Source organism: Cucurbita maxima, unplaced genomic scaffold (genome assembly GCF_002738345.1).
Source record: "Cucurbita maxima cultivar Rimu unplaced genomic scaffold, Cmax_1.0 Cma_Scf00047, whole genome shotgun sequence".
Classification (NCBI taxonomy): domain Eukaryota; kingdom Viridiplantae; phylum Streptophyta; class Magnoliopsida; order Cucurbitales; family Cucurbitaceae; genus Cucurbita; species Cucurbita maxima.
In genome coordinates, this window is record NW_019272063.1 from 660,520 (window position 1) to 681,401 (window position 20,882).

General features: G+C 36.5%; 2 protein-coding genes across 5 annotated transcripts; both read left to right on the forward strand.

Annotated features, from left to right (window-relative positions):
• Positions 1-1,081: 1,081 nt before the first annotated feature.
• On the forward strand, positions 1,082-3,797 carry LOC111470814 (protein ENHANCED DISEASE RESISTANCE 2-like). 3 transcript variants are annotated; one of them, XM_023116448.1, is made up of 3 exons: positions 1,082-1,575; positions 2,526-2,655; positions 2,775-3,797. In XM_023116448.1, exon 3 carries the CDS (start codon positions 2,783-2,785, stop codon positions 3,620-3,622), a length of 840 nt encoding a protein of 279 aa, XP_022972216.1. In that variant the 5' UTR covers positions 1,082-1,575; positions 2,526-2,655; positions 2,775-2,782; the 3' UTR covers positions 3,623-3,797. The 3 variants fall into 3 exon arrangements, with proteins under 3 accessions (XP_022972216.1, XP_022972217.1, XP_022972218.1); XM_023116449.1 differs by lacking the exon at positions 2,526-2,655 and having other exon boundaries at positions 1,082-1,410; positions 1,520-1,575; XM_023116450.1 differs by lacking the exon at positions 2,526-2,655 and having other exon boundaries at positions 1,082-1,410; positions 1,520-1,564.
• A 1,154-nt stretch (positions 3,798-4,951) lies between these two features.
• LOC111470808 lies at positions 4,952-19,557 on the forward strand. 2 transcript variants are annotated; one of them, XR_002715111.1, is made up of 19 exons: positions 4,952-5,445; positions 5,714-6,113; positions 6,248-6,322; positions 6,439-6,501; positions 7,798-8,007; positions 8,527-9,138; positions 9,331-10,086; positions 11,969-12,253; positions 12,368-12,523; positions 13,142-13,554; positions 14,022-14,481; positions 14,575-14,880; positions 15,828-16,596; positions 16,727-16,785; positions 17,313-17,825; positions 18,430-18,468; positions 18,631-18,847; positions 18,960-19,045; positions 19,142-19,163. XR_002715111.1 is itself a non-coding variant. In XM_023116439.1 (18 exons), the coding sequence occupies exons 1-17, from the start codon at positions 5,072-5,074 to the stop codon at positions 18,814-18,816; spliced, it is 5,676 nt and encodes a 1,891-aa protein (XP_022972207.1). In that variant the 5' UTR covers positions 4,952-5,071; the 3' UTR covers positions 18,817-18,847; positions 19,141-19,557. The 2 variants fall into 2 exon arrangements, 1 of the variants encoding a protein (XP_022972207.1); XM_023116439.1 differs by lacking the exon at positions 18,960-19,045 and having other exon boundaries at positions 19,141-19,557.
• Positions 19,558-20,882: the final 1,325 nt, after the last annotated feature.

Genomic DNA, 20,882 nt, shown 5'->3' on the forward strand with positions numbered 1-20,882 from the left:
TTACAAACCTAAATAAATTTCCACAAATAAAATAAAATATAAAAAAAATTAAAATTTAATAATCTTAAAAAGAGTTTTAAAATAAATTTTAATTTAAATATTACGACTATAATCTCTTAGGATATTATAATTTAGAATAGAAAAAGATATTTATTTTCTTTTATATTTCACGCATTTATCTTATAGTTTTAATTACTTTTTGTCCTTTTAATTTCTTTAATGTATTAAATATAAATCTTATAATATCCTTTTAATAAAGCTGATTTAATTTTAAAATGATTTAAAATTTTATGTATTATTAATTCTTTTTATACCAAAAAAATTTAAGATATTTAAAATTGTCGGGACTAGCATTGAGATGCTAGGAATAACGTAATGAGACAAATGTATACACTAACACGTAATTAAAAAAAAAAACTCGTCAATCTAATTTTTAATTTCGGGTTGGTCTAAGAGATTTTTCTAATCTATCCAGTATGCGCTCTTATCTAGTCTGATGTCCCACGGCAGTGTGCCAGTAAGGATGCTAGCCTTAAAGGGGGTGGATTTGGGGTGGTCTCAAATCGATTGGATAAAGGAACGAGTGCCAGCGAGAACGCTGGGCCCCAAAGAGGGATGAATTTTGATGTCCCACATTGGTTGGGAGGAGAACAAACCACCATTTATAAGGGAGTGGAAACCTTCCCCTAGCAAATGTGTTTCTTGAGGGGAAGCCCGAGACAGAAAGTCCAAAGAGAACAATATTGGCTATTGGTGGATCTGGGTCGTTACATCTAGTTCGTAAGTACCAAAAATGTATCAATGTTCGAGTGATTCACTGAGACCGATAGAAACTTTGGAAGTTACTTTTTCAAGCAGGTCTCACATTCTGTCGTTAATTAGTGAACTTAGGACTATTCCTCTATTGTCCACGGAAATTAAATACACTAAGAGTAAAAATGACGTGGAAATAAAGAAATACCTACGTGTCCACCGAAATTAAATACGCTAAGAGTAAAAATGACGTGGAAATAAAGAAATACCTACGTGTCCACGGAAATTAAATACACTAAGAGTTGGGAATCCTTTCAATAAAATCTTCATTCAATTTATCAACAGCCAATAGTAAGAGACCATCTCTCATTGAATTTATGTAGAAAGTAGCAATGGTTCTTTATTGATCGCCATTAATGCTTGACCTTTGAGTTTTCGTCTTTTCCGGAGCCTTCCTTCCTTCCTTCCTTCAATGGCCGCAACGGTGCTGCAGATGCTTTTCTTTGTTCTAAAGCAACCAAGCTCCACCTAAATCACGAATTTTCTCAACGCTCTGAAAGTGGAGAAACAAACAACTCGCTTGCTCTACTTCTTCAATCTCCAAGCGTTTCAATGAAAACAACATGTGGAAATTTTTAGAAGATTGTTCTTACTAAGGTAGATGGTCGAAGTTGAAATTTCTTCCAAGATTACGTGGCTCTGTTCCTTCTCTTTCTCTGGTTAGGGTTTTTAGTGCGTTGTCATTGCTGGAATCTCTGCTCTGCAGCTTGCGGTTGAGGTTGCTTTCTCCAGTTTCTTCGATTGCGTTCTCGCAAGTCGTTGGTATGGATTTGCTTCGGTTTCTTGTAAATTATTGAAGCTTTTGTTTACCAATTTTGTTTACTATTCATCTGAGATTGGAACTGTGCTCTTGCAAGTTTAGTTTTGCGAAATTATCGTGCGCTTGACTGTCGAGAGATGAAATTGTGGTTATTGAGTTGTTTGGTTTGTAGTAGTTGGAGTTTTGGATTGATGATACCTTTCCATGTTCTGTGAATTTGGACTCCTTGTTATGATTGAGTTCATTGTCATGTTCATAGTCGAGTGGTAATTAGAGGAAAATTGCGTGATTATCAGCTGAATTGGCCTAGAAGTAATGGGACTATGAACTACTTGAATACATGAAACAGAAATTGTTGTTTAATATTCCACTTTTAACTCTGTTCTTTTTCATATTTGGTCAAAATTTTCACTTAATGTAAAGCTATTGGTGATTGAAAGTTGACTTGGGGATGCACATATTGACATTTATTGGTTCATAACTCTCATTTTTTTGGTTCATAACCCTTTTGGTTGATCTTCCATTTTGATACATGAATCGTGTTGATTCATGTATGAAATTAATGCTTCTATGTCTATATAAAGGGTTTTCTAGGTGGGTTGAGAAGCATTGAGTTTAATTGACATTTTTGTATTTGTTGGGTGACATTTGAGAGAAATTTTGTTGAAAGACTTTGTAGTGTGAGATTGTGAAAGTGTGAGAGTGTGAGATATACACTTTGTAAACACTTTGATTATTGAGATTGGTTGCTACCCGTGGATGTTGGATAATTTCTTCTCTCCGAATCACGTAATTTTTTGTGTCTCGTTGTTTAATTTCTATTTGAGGGTGTGTGAGTGCGATCGATCTTGCTTCCACTTCCGTTACAACCATGAATGTTCCTCCTATTAAATTCTCAATATTTTTCTAATTCCCTTTACTCAAAATGCACGATGTTATCTCTGCATATCAGACTAGAAGCATAGAATGAGTGGTACTTAGAGAGACTCCCAAGTTTTTGTAGATTATGTGGTGGCTGTTGGATTAATGTTGTTCAGAATTTGCGCACATATATTGTTACTTCAGTAATCGTTCTACTTGCAGTAAGTAGTCTTTCATCATAGAGAATTCTTCTCTCTTTTACATAAATTCCTTGCCCTTTTCCTTAGATATCTTTGTACTTCGCCAATTGGATAATTGAGTTATATATTACTGTATGTAGGATGACTTATGGCAAATGTTGGTGAAGATGAGCTTGAATGGATTGAAAGAGTGAAATCAGGAGGGAATGTTCCATTTCTTGGTGCAAATGCTGACCATTCAAATTGTTGGGGTTCTCCCCATGGGGACAAGTTCCTGGTGAGAGGTCCAGAGTATTTTTCAACTAAGGTGAAAGTTCCTGGTGGCGAAACGCTTCTAAAACCTCTCGGTTTCGACTGGATAAGGAGTTCTGCAAAGATTGGAGAGATATTGAACCATCCAAACAGTCGTGTTCAGAAGGCTATTAAGGATTCATTTCCTACAGGTCCAAGGCCTTTTATCTGGGCATTTAATCTACAACTTCCAAGCAAAGAGAATTACAACATTGTCTCTTACTTTGCATCCACAGAGCCCATTACCAAAGGCTCCTTGATCGACCAGTTCCTTAAAGGTGACGACCAATTCAGAAACTCGAGGCTTAAAATGATTGCTGATATTATAAAAGGTCCTTGGATTGTCAAAAAGGCTGTTGGGGAGCAAGCGATATGCGTGGTCGGGCGTATGCTTTCGTGTAAATACATCGTAGGTGACAACTTTTTTGAAGTTGACATCGACATTGGATCGAATATTGTGGCGAAGGCCATGTTTCATTTGGTGTTTGGTTACTTCACAGCCATGACAACTGATGTAGCGTTTCTCATTGAAGGCAAAACAAAATGTGAGCTTCCTGAACGACTTCTTGGGTGTTTTAGATTCTCTGATCTGAATCCTGGTTCAGCTATGCCAATGGAGCCATCTATTTCGTTGGAGAGTGATGCTACCAGTCTGCAATCTTCTATGGCTACAGGGCCGTGGAAATCAGTTGGGTAAGGTATTTCTACTTTACTCATCGATTATTGATTAAGATTTGCTGAGCCATCTATTTCGTTGTATATTTTAATACTCAATGCTCCTGTCATTTATCCTGATGTTTCTCTTTGTTACAACTTGTACTTAATTTGAAATCAGCGTTATTTCTCATGTGTTTATTTTTTTTGTGGTCAAAGCTTTAATTCTCCATATTCTATATTTATTGTACTAAGAAAAGAAAATCGGTGAATTATTGAAGCAAGTAAAAAAAAAAAAAAATGAAGCTGTTTCTTCCTTCCAACTTTTGAAGCATTTTTGTGGTATTAAAATTATGGGAGTTATTGGATCAATTTCTTCATTCCAGTTTTTGAAGCATTCTTTGTGGGATTTTCAAGATTATGGGATTTGAGTATTTCTACCTTTGTCAACAACACCATCTAAAAAATAATGGGCCGTTAGCCCAAACATTCTTGCAGCAGGTTATGGGCCGTTGGGCCGAGGACAATCAAAGCCGTTTGTGCTTTGGGCTTTCGGAATTGGAATTTGCAAATGAGATGTTTGGGCCTGAGTTCTTGGAGCTTGATGCGTTGAGCCGTGGGCCTTAATATGGGCCTGGGCTCACCCCCGTGAAGCATGAAATAGCACCCACAGCCAAGTTGTGGGCTTTGGAATTTGGAATTTGGAATTTGAAGATGAATTTTTTGGGCCTGTGTTTTTGGAGCTTGATGCGTTAGGCCGTGGGGCCTTGTAGTTATGGACCCATTTTAATTGGGCCCAGTTTGGGACCATGATTTCAGCCCTGTGCAGCAGACATTGCACTTAATGGGCCGTGGGCCCAAGGACGAATTTGGAATTTGAAGATGAGTTTTTTGGGCCTGTGTTCTTGGAGCTTGATGCATTGGGCCGTAATCCTTACGCTGGGCCTGCTGATGGACGTAAGTCCCCGAATTATATCGATTTTCAAAGAATTCTTCAATTTTAATGAAATTTAATGCTATTTTTGTCTCATAATAAATTTATACGAGATTTATCCACTAATTTTAACAAAAAAGATAAAAAAAAATTGAAAAATAAAATGTATCCCACGGCAGAAATGGTAGTACTGCTAGTGTAGAAAATATTTCGTAATTTGTTTAATAACACCCATAAACTAAATTATTATTATTATTATTTTTTTAAATACCCTTATCTTTATAAAAGTATTTTAAAGCTAAAAAAAAGTCTAAATATTGTTTCAATTTTTACTAATTTAAAGAAAAAACATTAAAAATAACAGTTTTAGATTAAGCATAATATATATATAAAAAGTCAAAGTAAAAAGCAAGTATAGGGATTCTTCGTACTCGAGTTTTAATTCGAGCGATTTCGTTTCTGCGTTCTGTTTCTCCGGCGACTCGCGGCCTTGATCGGAAAACAATGCTCTTTCTCTGTACATTCACAACCAAACTCTTCGCCTGCTGACTGCTTACGATGGACGTAATTGTCTCCTCCGCCGTCGAAGAAATTTGCTCACAGGGTCAGAACGGACTCACTCTCCGCAATCTATGGTCCAGGCTCGAACCCTCTCTCTCAGCTTCCGGCCTCGACCTCTCCAATGGTGTAAAGACTGCTCTCTGGACCCAACTCCTTAGCATCCCATCCTTGCAATTCGATGCTGGCAAGGTGAACTATGATGCAAAGGACCCATCTATCCAGTCTTTCGAAAACGCTGAAAGGTTGAATGTGAAGGTTATGGGCAAAGAGTATTTGAGGGATAACTTTGTAGGGCTCTACAATGTGCGATCAGCCAGTTCCAACATGTCCGCCCATCAGAGACGTGTCCTTGAGCGGCTCGCTATTGCTAGGTACGCTCTGTGTAGGCTTGATTTGGCTTATTCTGCAGTCTTCATTTGTCGTGCATGTATATGTGATTATGAATTTGGTGTTTGTTTATGAGATGTTATGTTTACGTTTCCTGGGTCTCATTTATGGATATCTACGATCAAACGTTTGTTTGTCATTTTTAGGCCCATCCACTAAGGCAACAAGCTATGAAATATTTGAATTAGTTGTAACCGGTTATCTAGTACTCTAATTACCTAGGAAAAGTAATATCCAATAAATAACTTGCAGAAAAAATGGAGTGACGCAAAACCAACTTGCTAAAGAATTTGGGATTGAAGGAAGAAACTTCTTTTATGTAGTGAAAAGCCTTGAGTGTCAAGGGTTAATTACGAGGCAATCTGCAGTTGTCCGAACTAAAGAAGCTGTAAATACTGGGGAGTTGAGAAATAGCCCAATTGTGAGTACCAATTTGATGTACTTGCACCGATATGCAAAGCATTTGGGCTGTCAACAGAAATTTTGGATTACTGTGGAAGAAAATAATATTGAGCAGCTTGGAGACCCAGTAGAAAGTGCCGCTGATGAAGATGGTATGCCTGTAAAGTGCATCAAGGAAGACGTGTTTGTGAAGGATTATTTACCAAAAATGGAAGCTATATGTGATAAACTTGAAGCAGCCAATGGAAAGGTGAACTTTCTTTATGTTTTGCAGCTATATCAATGACTTGTGTACAGTGAACACATTTGATGATAGATATTGTAGAAATTTTGGATTACAGTGGAAAAAAAATAGTCCTAATTGCATTATTACTTTTGTTGAAGGTTCTTGTTGTTTCTGATATTAAGAAGGATCTTGGTTATACTGGATCTTCTTCAGGGCATAAAGCTTGGAGAGAGGTTGGATTTTATTTGCACTTCCCTGCCGTTATGTTTTGATCTACCAATTTTTTGTTGTTAAATTTTTTTCAAGGCTCCAACTTCTAAAACTTTTTTATGTTCAAATATGCTGCCAGGTCTGTAATAGATTGGAAAGGGCTCACATTATTGAGGTGTTTGAGGCTAAAGTGGACAATAAGGTAATTTTGGTATTTTTTTTTAAAACTTGTCTTTCTAACATTACAACGTCTTCCTTTTTTTTATTTTGAACATAAACTATTTTACAATTTTCTTTTACTATCTATGGAACAATGTATCACTTTTCCAAGGATTTTATTGATGTTAATCTTATCTTCCCTAGCAACTTTTATACATTTTTACCAATTGATATTATGTAGGATATCCAAAAGATACATGTTTAGGGGGGGGGGGGGGTTTTTNGGGGGGGGGGGGGGGGGGGGGGATTCTTCACGTAGTTGTTTTGGGATAAGAAAATTTGCTATTTGAAAAGTTGCATAGATGATTACTATAAAATCCCCTGTAGAAGTAGAAGCCCAAATACTGAAAATGAAGAATGAAAGAATTAACGAAACAAGACCACCAGAAATTCTTTCTTAAAAGGTATCCATCGAAGGTGGAGGGTGAAGTGGAGAGAGCATATTTTCAAATTTAATTTAATTTAATTAATTTTTTATTTATTATAGCCATATTGTCATTTGTACTTGTTGGAAATATTTCACGTTTTTCTTGGAGGGATGCTCGTTTTTGGGCAATCATCACAGTGGAGGCTTCTCTTATAATTCTCTTTTCCACTTCTTTATGCATCCCCACTTGGGTGCCCTTCATTCCTCTCCTCTCTTTGGAAGGTCAAGATCTCAAGAAGGTCAAATTCTTTGCTCATTAGTTGCATGGAAAAGTCAACACAATGGATCATATTCAGAAACATTCTTCCTTTTTTTTGAGGCAATTATGTTCTATCATTGTAGAGGAGGTTTTGAGGATCTTGATCAGATCATTTGGAGTTGTCATTTTATTGGCTTCTATCTCTCGAGATTTTCTTAATTTCCGTCTAGGTTTGATAATTCTGGATTAGAGGCTCTTTTTTTATTGGACTCCTCCCGTTCGACTGGGTTTTGAGGATCTTGATCAGATCATTTGGAGTTGTCATTTTATTGGATTAGAGGTCATTATGTTGTTCTATCATTGTATATTCTTTCATGTTTCTCAATTAAAGCTTGGTTTCGCATACAAAATAATCAAACTGTGTTTTTCGACTGTGTTCTCTTTGTTGGACCTTGGTTTCACTCCTTTTCTCATTAATGTAATTGTTTTCCTTGGGAAAAAGTTATTGTCACTTGTTTTTCTTAACATTCTAACTCTGTAAAGTGGAATCTCATGTTTCATTAAATCTTACCCGCATTTATGTTCTTTTCCTTTGTAAACAGCTGACCTTTACGTTTATTTCATTTGAATACAACTCTTTCGCATTTTCACAGTTTGATTGTTGTCTACGTCTGCTAAAGAAGTTCTCTCCAAAGTGTTTTGAGACAAGTGCTCTTGGGGGAGATGATAGTTCTGGTTATAAACATCATATGAAATTTGGGAGGAAATGTCAAGTAACTGATCAACTCGCTGAGCTTGCTATAGAGCATCAAATCTATGATATGATTGATGCTGCTGGCTTTGAGGGCATAACAGTGATGGAGGTGTGTTATTTACTTCTTGAATATTATAGGACTGCAATTTTTTGTTTTGTTTTTTTCTTTAGATTCATTGCCTTTTTATCAGGATATTGAAACATGAAAAAAACTTGAGATTTCATACGATAACGAGGCATTTTCTTCTGAATGTTTTTAGCATGTTTCAACTTTTCTCTCCACTTCAGTAGTTCATCTCGTCATAAATTAGCATCAAATTTACTTCATAATGTTGAGGCTTTGGGGATACATTTTTCGATACAGAAAGATGGCGTCAGTCTTGTAATATCATTGAGGCATAATCTTTGAAGGCAGAAACATAGAATCATTGCATTTGATCATAACCAAGTCACAATGTCTAAACTGCATTTATTATTTTGCTCTCTATTGTTTGACTCACCTGTTAGATAATGAATTCAATGTCTTCCCCGGGTTTGAACCCCCTGGTATTGTTTCGATTTAGTTGTTATGAAGTAAGAACTTTGTTTCCTTTCAGCCATTAATCCCATTGTTTTCTGTGGTGTGCAGGTTTGTAAGAGGCTTGGAATTGATCACAAAAGAAACTATGGCCGACTTGTCAATATGTTTACTAGATTTGGAATGCATCTTCAAGCTGAAACTCACAACAAATGCAATCTTTATCGAGTGTGGACACGTGGGAATTTCAAGCCTGAATATAATAGTCAATTTTTTCATAAATCAAAAGATGCAAATAATGAAATTGAAAATTGTATTAATCATACTTCCAGTGTAAATGATTCTAAGAAGTTAGCTGTAACAACTTCTCAAAGTAGCTTTGCAAAGGCTGAAGATGCAAATTTGAAAGTTGACAGTGCAAGTCGCAGAACAACAGGGGATGGAAAAATGAAAACTGAAGTTAATGATAAGCTGCATGGCGATCATGAGACTGACCTCAGAGTTATCCATTTGCCACAAGAGTCAGTTTCTATGCCAACATGCTCCAATCCTGATGTAGAACCCTGTTCAGTGAATGCAGGCGTTGAAACAAACTCTGGATTAATAACACCTCCAGCGGCTCTGTTAAAATCATCAGTTTCTGTATCACATCAGAAGTATCCGTGTTTACCTCTTACTGTGGGTAGTGCTAGGAGGGAGCAAAGAATTCTTGAACGGCTACAGGTTTTCTCAATGATTTACATGTTAAATTTGCATTGCTTACTGTTTTAACTCTGTAATTAGAGAGAAATTGACCGATTTTACAATTTCACATCGTCTCTAAGTTCAATATGTCTGGACAATTTTCCAGATACGTACCAAACAGGTTTACGCTCTTTGTCTAAAATAGTATTCCCATATTTTTTTCCCCTGTAGGATGAGAAGTTTGTTTTGAAAGGCGAGCTTTTTAGGTGGATTGTTGATCAGGAGACAGACAAAACCACAACAACAGATAGAAGAACTATTTTCCGAAGTATAAACAAATTGCAAAGTGAAGGACACTGTAAATGCATAGACATCAATGTCCCTGTTGTCACAAATTGTGGCCGTACTCGTATCACCCAGGTGATTCTGCATCCTTCTATTGAGACTTTATCTCCTCAACTTCTATGTGAAATTCATGATAAAATGAGGTCATTTGAAGCCCAAAGTCGTGGTCATAACTCAAAAAAGGCGAAGAGGAAAGTGTTGCTTCCTGTATTAGAAGGTGTCCAAAGGACACAGCACTATATGGATCCTGACATTGCTGCAGTACGATCAGAAGCCATGCGTGCAAATGGATTTGTACTGGCAAAAATGATCCGTGCAAAGCTGCTTCATTGTTTTTTGTGGGATTACCTAAACTGTTCGGATGATTCTGGTGGTACTTCCTCATCTGAAAGATTTGTCCATGATCTGAAAAATCCTCATACTAGCTACAAGCCATTTTTATTAGAAGACGCAATTAAGTCGATCCCAATTGAGCTTTTCCTTCAAGTTGTTGGGTCTACTAAAAAATTTGATGATATGTTGGATAAATGTAAGAGGGGTTTGTCACTTGCTGACCTTGCTCCTGAGGAGTACAAGCATCTGATGGATGCTAATGGTACTGGAAGGCTCTCGGTGATTATTGATATTTTACGGCGTTTGAAGGTAAATTTCATGGTCACTTCTAATATATGAGTTCACAAGGTCAATAAGTTATTAATGAAATACTTGCACGTATTAAAATTTCAAGTTTATTGTAATTTACTGTAACAAAAAATTAGGAAATGCTATGTTTCAGATTTCAATAGCCCTTGTTCATAGGTATTGTAAGATTCATTGTCTTCACATTCGGTCTATGTTTTTTCTGTTAGAAACAAATATTTCATTAGTAATATGGAAGTACAAAAAGGGAGGAGCTCCCAAGCAACTGGATTACAAAAAATCCTTTCATTTTTTTTCATAAGATCTCTTAAGCCTCTGCGAAAGGAAAGAAAAAACCCTTTACACCAGCCAAGAGCCGAAAAAACCCTTTACACCAACGAAAGGAAACAAATATTTCTTATTTCTGAAGGTTCTGTTGTTCCTCTCCATCCATCTGTACCAAAGAAAAGCTCTGATCATACTAGAGGGACCCTCTCCTTTTGAAAGGGTGGCCTTCCAGGATAAGATGGAAAGCAAAGGAAATTTTGGTGTGGAGAGGGGTCTGCCATCCAAAAGAAACAAGAACCCAATTTCAAAACTTGCTAGCAAATTCAAAAGATATGAATTAGGTTCCTGAATTTCTCATGCACTAGAAGCAGCAGCTAGGTGAGGTAGTGATACTCGGGAGCCTTTTGTGAAGGGAATCATGAGTGTTGATGGAGTTAGGGCTGAGGTTCCAGCAGAAAAACTAGATTTTTCTTGGGATATTTGTCCTCCAAATTCTATCGTATAGATATTGAAGCTGTGTGTTTTCGTTGGGAGGAGGATTATTGAATAAGTGCCTCATCGAGAAGCTTGTAGTATTTCTTAGCCATACCCATCTATCTTCAATGAAGGATAGGCCCTTTATCAATTTTACATATGGATTTAGCCTTGTCCATCTCAACAAATGTCAAGATAGCAATCTATGGGCCCTTGAAGCAGGTATCCTTGTCAACTGGCCAAGACTCAAGTCTGGAAACGTCCATCAATAATTATGGGAGGACAAATAGAAACTGCAAACGAGGGACTGCATAATATAACTAAGAAAAACTTATACATGATCAGTCAGAACTTTAAGAATTAAGAATAGAACATATGGAGTTATTACAAAATTTGTAACGATTGATAAGCTCAAACCAATATTTTGAACAGAACTAAACACCATATTTTCTCAATGTTTCGATCCTTTCCTATCATGGAGAACCTATCTATCTTTGATAACCACATAGTCCATCTAGAAACGTAGCTTACCAATTATCATACCTACCCTTTTCAGAAATGGTTAGAGCAAATAGCATTTCTGATTCTGATCTCTGCTATGTTGGTTGAAAGAAAAATATAATCCAAAATAGAGAATTGATTATTCTTCAATCTTCTAAAGCTTTTATGCTATCGAGAATAGTACTTGGAACTTGTCATTTTCAGTTTGGGTTTGTTTATTTATTTTATCTTGTTATTTATACTTCCTGTAGTTTGTTTTCAAAATTAGTTAATAAAGAATTTGAGCACATTTCTTGAATTGTTTTTTCTTTCTTGTCGTGATGTCTGTCTCCAAAATTAATGACTGATTTTCAATCCTCCAAAGCATCTTAATTATTAGTTTTTTCAAAATCTTTGTTTCTCTAATCTTTTTTCATGTTAGATGTTCTAATATTTTTATATTTCGTTGTTAATTTTGAACTTGCATTTGTGTATGAAAACTGAATGTTGGTTTATAGGATCTATTACTCTGGTTGGTTTTAGATCATGAGACTCGTGATGACGACAGTACAATATGATTTGTATAGAAACATCAAGCATGATAATTATTTTTTTTGTTTGAATTCGAGCTGAAGTACCCTTACAAGTTTATTCCTTATTTCAGTTAGTTAGGTTCGTAGCTGCAAATACAGGCAATGTCAATGATTGTGGCCGTGCCACTTTAAAACATGCACTGGAGCTTAAACCTTACATCGAGGAACCTGTTTCAAAAGATGCTACTAGATCTTTGATGAATAAGTGTCTAGATCTTCGGCCAAGAATTAGGCATGACTTTACGCTGTCAAGTAGGCAAGCTGTCAATGAGTATTGGCAAACTTTTGAGTATTGCTATGCCACGGCTGATCCTAGATCTGCTCTGCTTGCATTTCCTGGGTCTGCTGTTCGCGAGGTAATTATTTAAACTTTTAGCAGCATGCCTACTAATAGTCATTTATAGTTCGAAATTAATGTAGTTTTCGGTTCTAATGATACCATCATGTCAATGTTTTCTTTTTCTCATCAGGCATTTCTTTTCCGTTCATGGGCTTCAGTTCGGGTTATGACAGCCGAACAGCGTGCTGCACTCCTGGAGCTTGTGGCAAGGAGGGATCCAAGTGCAAAACTTTCATATAGAGAGTGTGACAAAATAGCTAAGGATCTTAATCTGACATTAGAACAGGTAATATTGTTATTCGTATATTCTACTACGCAATGTACATATGGTGCATATTATACATGAAAATTTCATTGTTCTTGGTGTAGTTCGAAAAAAATATTTCCTTTAGCCTTTTGTTATGTTCTGTTTTATTTGGGGGGGGGGGGGGGGGGGGGGGATAAGAGACAATCTGAGTAAGACTAAATTACTCTTTTCAACGTCTGATTGCATGCTAAGATAAAATACTACTTAAACAAAGCCTTGAAAATGGGCAGCCGAAAGAAGAGACCTCCCCATAAAGTCTGCCAGCTAGTAAAGCCAATAATCTATGAAAAGCAACCACTTGCCTGACAATTTATAGAGCTGAGAAAGGCTAGAGATCTTAAGCAATGTCTAAAAAGTCAATTGGAAACAAACAAATTTTGTAAAGGGACGATAGATTTTTCTATCTTTTCATCTATCCATGAAATGTCTGTTTCTTTTTCCTTTTATTTTTTATTTTTTATAAAAACAATACTATCTTTTACTCAGCTCAGTAATGTTGTACTTCCCAGTAAATTCTCAAAAGAACTAGCCTTTCTTTTACTCAAATGTATTATTTTATTAAAGGTGTGCATTTCTCTCCTAAAATTTCACTTGCAGGTTCTACGTGTGTATTATGATAGGCGCCAGGAACGTCTTAACAGCTTTGATGAAGGGACAGACAAGGAGTCTAGACAAAAAATTAAAGGCCATTCATTGAGGAGAAAAAGATTACCAAAAGAGAGGCCAGGGAAGCGTGCACGGTATGATGATGTCAGCAAGCAGTCGGGTGAAGCAAGGGTCACCACGTTTCCTGAAACTTCTATTTCATCTGATGTTAAAGACAAACATTTGGCTGCTAATTCAGGAGAGCAGAACATTCCTTCGCAAGAAATTTTTGAGGATGGCGATCATCAAGAAACTGTAGAGGAATTTGTGTCTAAAGAAGAAGGCGAGGCACGCTGTTCTGTTGCCTCTTCAATGACAAAGTCAACTCGTCAAAGAAGGTTTATATGGACTGATGAAACAGATAGGTAATAAGATGACAATGACTACCTGAGATATCAACATCAACAATGAATTATAAGCTTCAATTTTTCCAACTGCAGGCCTTAGAGATTAGTATGATATTAATATGATCTCCATGAAGGAAATTTTATTAACATTTACCTTGTCTGCCAATGCATGCTTTTGGTTCTTTTTGGGGTAAACACGTTCAGTTGCTACAAGCTGTAAATTCATATTTTGTTATGAAATCCAAGCTAGTGAAGATAGCAGGATTAACCGTGTGAAAATGTTTTCTCTGAAGTATATGATAGGTTGTTGGAGGTTCTCTTCTGTACATATATGCATATGTGATTATATGATGACTTTCATAGCTTCATGTGAAGATACTCTTGAATTCTTAACGAGAAAGTGAAAAATGTTAAGTTACTTTTTAATATGATATCTTTTCTCACATGTATCTTTGCTTTTTTTGATTCTTTTGTTATCCTTTCAGGCAATTGATCATCCAATATGTCAGATACCGTGCATCTCGAGGTGCAAAATTTTCTCGAACAAATTGGTGTACTATCTCTAACTTGCCAGCACCTCCAGGAACTTGTAAAAAAAGAATGGCATGGCTGAATGGCAGTCTAAGATTTAGAAAACTTGTAATGCGGCTTTGTAACATTCTTGGCAATCATTACGTGAAGTACCTGGAAAAATCAAAGAATGCATCGGTTCATCAAGATGACCCCAAAGTGATCGCAACAAGTTCTAATGGGAAAGCTCTTAACGGGAATAGTGGTGACAGTGAACATTACAGTGAGTTGGATCTGCAGGAAGAGCAATGGGATGATTTTGATGATAAAGATGTAAAGATGGCCCTTGATGAGGTTCTTCATTACAAGAAAATGACAATGTTGGAGGACTCAAAAAGAGTTGGATCTGTCTATGGTGACTTTTTGGATGCAAATGTGTGTGCTGAAGAGCATGTTTATCAACTTTTTCTTTTTCCTTTTTAGAATGATACTAGGCCTAATTGTTTGTTTTGCCCTTGGTTTGTCCAGGAATCTGGATTTACGTCTGCCACTCAGAGTGCAGACCTGGGAGGAGAGCAATCTCAATTTTCTAGGGGAAGATCAAAGTCAAGAAGCCTTCATCGGCGGTTGATGAAGATTTTGAATGGCAGGCATGTCAGCAAAGAAGTATTTGAATCATTGGCTGTTTCTAATGCTGTTGAGCTATTTAAGCTTGTTTTCTTGAGCACCTCAACTGCTCTAGAAGTACCTAATCTCCTTGCTGAAAATTTAAGGCGTTACTCAGAACATGATCTTTTTTCAGCTTTTAGCCACCTGAGAGAAAAGAAAATCATGGTGAGTCTTGTGCTCAAAATAATTAGATTTTCTTTTTTCGTTACTTTCTTTAACTTTCTTTTTCTTTATCCAAAAAATCAAACGTGATATGTGAAAACCCATGTTCTTTGTCTGTTTGTCTTGCTTCTTCAATTTATACTTAAGCCTTTTGTTCCATTGTGCTATTAATTCTCTTTGAATGATTTTGTTTGTGTCTTAAATAGCCATTATTTAGATTTTTTCCCTTATTTCTCCTATGGCACTCAATGTATTTGTACACCTTGATTATAAGCTTGTTGGCTAGATTGGAAGTTTCACCATGGCATTCTCTTTCAGAATGATTTTCTGACTTTTCTATGCGTAATACTTGTATGAATTGGGAGGTCCGTTTTTACTCCTTAGTTTTGTTTTTTAATTCTCTCCCTCTAGGAATTTGTATCCTCGAACCATTGTTTCTTTTCAGAATTTGTCTAGGCATAGGAATCAAACTCTAGAGCTTTGAAGATGAAGGCGAATTATGCCAAGGAAGTGAAAAGGCAAAGTTTGAGACAGACTGCACATAGAATATTTCGAGTGGAAATCATCAATTTCTTCCATTCTTCCTCTCTTTCACTTTCTTTTAGTGTCCACTGTTGATTTTGGATTTTAATTTACTCATGTCCACAGTTTCTGCTGAAGACATTTGCTTAAGATAATTGATTATTTGTTGTTTTTCCTCCCTAACTTGTTTGTATCAATTCATACTATACTGGCATGACATTCTTCAGATGGCTTTTGTACTCCATTTATGATGTTTGTCTGACTATATGTCGTGTCCACAATTGATTATTTGTTGTTTTTCCTCCCTAACTTGTTTGTATCAATTCATACTATACTGGCATGACATTCTGCAGATGGCTTTTGTACTCCATTTATGATGTTTGTCTGACTATATGTCGTGTCAACAATTAATTTTTCGCATTTTCCAGATTGGAGGCAACAATAATGAACCTTTTGTGCTCTCACAAAGTTTTCTGCATAGCATTTCAAAGTCCCCATTTCCAGCGAACACTGGAGAGAGAGCTTCCAAGTTTTCTAAGTTTCTGCATGAAAAAGACAAAGATCTCGTGGAGAATGGGATTAATATTCCTTCTGATTTACAATGCGGAGATATTTTCCATTTGTTTGCTCTAGTTTCTTCGGGAGAGATGTCTATTTCTTCTTGCTTGCCCGACAATGGCGTTGGAGAACCCGAAGACTTGAGAAGTTCAAAACGAAAAGTTGATAGCTGTGAACTGTGGGTGGACACTCGGGCTAAGAAGATGAAATTTGCACCAGCAGAGGGTGAAATTATTTGTCGTCGAGAAAAAGGTTTTCCTGGGATTTTGGTTTCTGTTTGTCGTACTACAATTTTAAGAACAGATGCTATGGAGCTGTCAGATAGTTGGAATTGTATTGATGACCAACATTTTGGTGGGAATGATAGATGCCACGTTTCACCTACTCACAACAGTATTTCATTTGACAATGTGGAATCACTATACGATACAGATGGGGTTGTATCTCTAGGAAATCGCTGTGAGTCAACTTGGCAAGCTATGACATCTTTTGCTGATCATTTGATGTCGGTAGGTTGTTATCAAGAACAAATGAGTGTCATCTCTCCAGAGGTCTTTGGGTTGGTTTATTCTGCAATTCAGTTGGCTGGTGACCAGGGTTTAAGCATAGAGGAAGTTTCCCAGGTGGCTAATTTACAAGGTATAGATTCCATAATTTTTGCATGTTTTTAGCTATTTTCTTTACATGTGATTTCAATGCATGAAATGAGTTAATTTTTAGGATCAGTATTGTGTTGTTACTGAAAAGCCGTATCTTATGACTGAATTAGGAGAAAAGCTGCCTCAACTTATCGTTGATGTTCTTCAAACATTCCAACGAGTGCTGAAGGTTAGTATGCCTTTCGTGGTAATTTGATTGCTTATAGTATTTGTTTATTCTGTAATCATATTCCCATCTTAACGTTGGTTTATGTCCTGGCTTTATCCATTATATGGTTTTTTTGGGGTGGGGGGTAAGAAATGTGGGCTAATCATTAAACCAAGAACAGGGCAAAGTATCTTTTTTATGCTTTATAGGCATTAATCGATCTGCAACTTATACACTCGAGCAGTGTTTCAGGCCTTGGGCGAGAGGGTAAAAGAAAAAACGACACCACACCACCACCTTGAGGGGCCATTTTTGTTTTAGAAAATCATTTCAAGTTGAAAAAAAGAAAGCTTGAAAAGAAACATCGACACTGATGGCTCATTACGAATTTTCTATTATTATGTGTAGTGTAACATTGTACAACCACTAGGTACTAACCTAATCGATTTCCTTGAGCTTAAAAGTTCTGGGCTAGCTTTTGTATTTTGTGGTGGGATGTAGAAAGTTAGGTTTGAAGTTGAGTTATTTTAATTTTGCATTTTGTACAGGTGAATTCATTTGACAGTATTCGAATTGTTGATGCTTTATATCGTCCCAAGTACTTTTTGACATCGATATCTGGTTCGAATCGAAACCGTGCTACTCCTTCATCAGTCGATATGCTTGGAAGAAGTGATGGCCAATTGGTTTTCCATCCAGAAAACTACAACATTGGGGAGAAGAATCCAGATAATCACATGTCTGTTGCTGCAAATTCCCAGATGGAAAATAAAATGGTTGTTGGTGAGGTGCACAAAGTAACGGTTCTCAATCTTCCTCCAGAAGTTGATGACAACACAAAGGAAAGTCAAACTAGCAGTATGCATCAACGCAATCCCAAGGAGAAAACCATTTTAAACACAGCAGGGAATGAGAACGGATTGTTTTGCGCCTCTTCTGATGGTTTGAATATGCCAATACTCCCATGGATAAATGGAGATGGGACGACTAACAAAATTGTCTACAAGGGTCTTAGAAGGCGGATCTTAGGAATTGTAATGCAAAACCCAGGAATTCTGGAGGTATGATTTTCTCATTTTCTGATCTTATATCTTTCAGCAACGATTTGTTGGAGGTATGAATCCTGTTGCTTGATCTTGGCTCGTTTTCTGTAGTACCTCTTTCTTATAAATGATCTCTTGAAGAACATTTATATGGAACAAACATCTAAGTTCTTTGCTTGGAGGGAGACTGAGAAACTCTTTTGCTTTCACAAGTCAGATGGGCTACAGCAGAATTCACGAGTGATTTGAAAAATTAAAATTTAGATGAGCAATTTGGAACGAAAAGTGTCACCCGAATGTGGAATTGTATATATGGTTTATTTATGATCGAGGGCTTTTCAAATGCTAATTGGGTATGTAAAAAAGATAAGAGATCGAACTTTCGGACAATGAGTCTTATCCGCGCATTGCATGATTATGAGAATAATGTTGTATTAGTTACTTGTTAGGCTGTTCATCTCACACTGCATTATTTTGAAAATAATGAGTCTTCTTCTTGTTACCTTGTCATCCTTTCATGCTTGTTTATTTTAGTAGAATGACTATATTGTCCTTAGTTGGTTATAATCAATGTCTTAATGCTTCTTTTTTTTCGTTTTTTTTTCTCTGCATTTTTTGTTAGGTTGCGATTATACGACGGATGAACGTCTTGAATCCCCAGGTATTCTAAAATTTCAAATATATACCTTCAAAATTCCATCTGAATTCATGATTGCAATAAAAACACATGCGCATTCTTTTACAAAATGTGCCTGTTGAAGTTGATTAGTTTTCCAAATATGTTATTGTGCGAAGTATTTACTGTCACCATCTCTCCTCTCAGAGTTGTAAGAGGCTGTTAGAGTTGATGATATTAGATAAGCACCTCATAGCGAGGAAGATGTATCAACGTACATTCAGTGGCCCCCCTGGTATTCTAGGAACGCTCCTCGGCACGAGCCACAGAGACTCGAAGTTTGTTTGCCGTGATCACTACTTTGCAAATCCCATGAGTACCTCGCTGCTGTAGGTAGCCATCCCCCCCCATGCTCATTGCGCAGGTAATTTATATCAGATGCCCTTTCTTTTCCTGCACCCTCTGAAATATTTGGCTTATTTTTGTTGAAATGAAATGCAATGTTCTTAACTCTTTTTTCCCATAAAATGTATCAGAAACCATGCACTTGCATTCCTGGTTGACATATATTTTTTTCTAATGTATGATTTGCAATTTACAACCGTTCGACAAAAAGAACACGGTTAGAAACTTGTTGACGTAATCTATATAACGATCCACAACCATCTCACCCTGCTTGTTTTTGGCTTTAAACTCTGATGAATGTGTTCTCTCCTAGGTTATCTATTGAAACTCTGATGAAAAGAGCACGACGAGACTAGCACTCACGTTGCTGGAAGCTCTGTGGGATAGGCATTTACCCATTTTCGGCTGCTTGGAATCAGGTGGCATTCGTCACTCGGCTTTGCTTGTTTTTTGATTTTAACATGTTGGTGGTGATCTCTGCCCTCATTTGTTTTTGGCCGGGGTCCATTCTCTCATCCTCATTTCCGTGGCTTTGTTCGAGTCTACCCCGAGCCCCCACCCTATAGGATATATACTCACCTCTTGTAACCATGAGTTAGGAATATGCTAACAGAGATATGTTGGGAATATTTAGTGGTATATTTGTAATTATTTGAGAAGTTTTCTAGGGTTAAAGTAGCTACGAATAGACTGAGTTGGGGATTTGGGGAAGGTAGAATTTGGAGAAAAGGTGTGTAGTGAAGCCCCTCAAAAAGAGTTTACGACTGCTAATAGAGATATTAGTAGTGGTATATTTGTAATTATTTGAGAAGCTTGTTAGGGCTAACTGTATGTATTTAATATATAATCGTTATTCCCTTTGTTTCTCTTTCTTGAATTGCTCAGATTATTGTTGTTCATTATATAAATGTAAAGGAATTTTGTGATCTCTGTAGACCCTTCAGTTCTAAAGGCCTCTGTATTCATCTGTTTTGCTTGAACATATCTCATATCTAGTTGAGTGGGATTTTGCTTCTCCTTTTACGTTCTTGTTTGCACGTTTGATATGCGACGTGCTAGGGATGTAGATAGGAAAGCGTTTCGATCTCGAAAATACGTGCCATTGAGTAGAACAGGGAGAAAGGAAGCAACTTGTAATTGGAACTAAACGTACATACGCAGAATTATCGTTTTGACTGTCGAATGTCAATAGTCTCAATATTAAATCACGATTCTTGATCTTGATCTTGATAGCAGAGCATAACTATTGATAATATATTGATATTGTGAATTACAGATTGAGATTGAGACATCATGTATGATACGTGCTGCTCAAAGCCTCCCGTGCAAGTGTATACTGTCTTAACAAGTAATAAGGTAGAGAGTATTTGAAGTAACAAAAAGCACAAGAGATTTTCTTTTTGCATTGAGATATGTGAGGCTACCTGGAGAATCACCAGCGTTTCTTCTGGCATATTTGCATGGAGATATTTGTTCCTCCTCGATCAAAGAACGACGAACACGGATGAATGTTATCAATGGTAGGTAACTACTCAACTACCTAATCATTTAAGCATTAAATGCTACACCATTATCTTGATAATAGACACAAAAACAGTTTATTTTCAGACTGAAGTGGATGCTTTAAAAGTCTTTTTTTAATATTTGCGTGGAGATATGTACTCCCCTGGATCGAAGAATGATGAACACGGATGACGGGGCGATGGTGATGGTGCTCTTCGTGGATCGAAGAATGATGAACACGGAAGACAGTGATGATGATGGCAATGCAAATCACGACTAATTAGCAACAATATTATTGTTTTGTTTTGTTAATATAGACCAAAATATTGTTTTATTTTAGAATAAAGGGAATGTTTTAAAAGCTAAAAAGCATCCAAATACGAAAAGGCTTAAAGTTGAAGAACCAAAAACAAAATTAAGGGGGCATATATATATATATATATATATATATATATATATATATATATATATATATATATATATATATATATATATATATATATATGTATATATATATATATGTATATATTTCTATATTTATATATATAGCC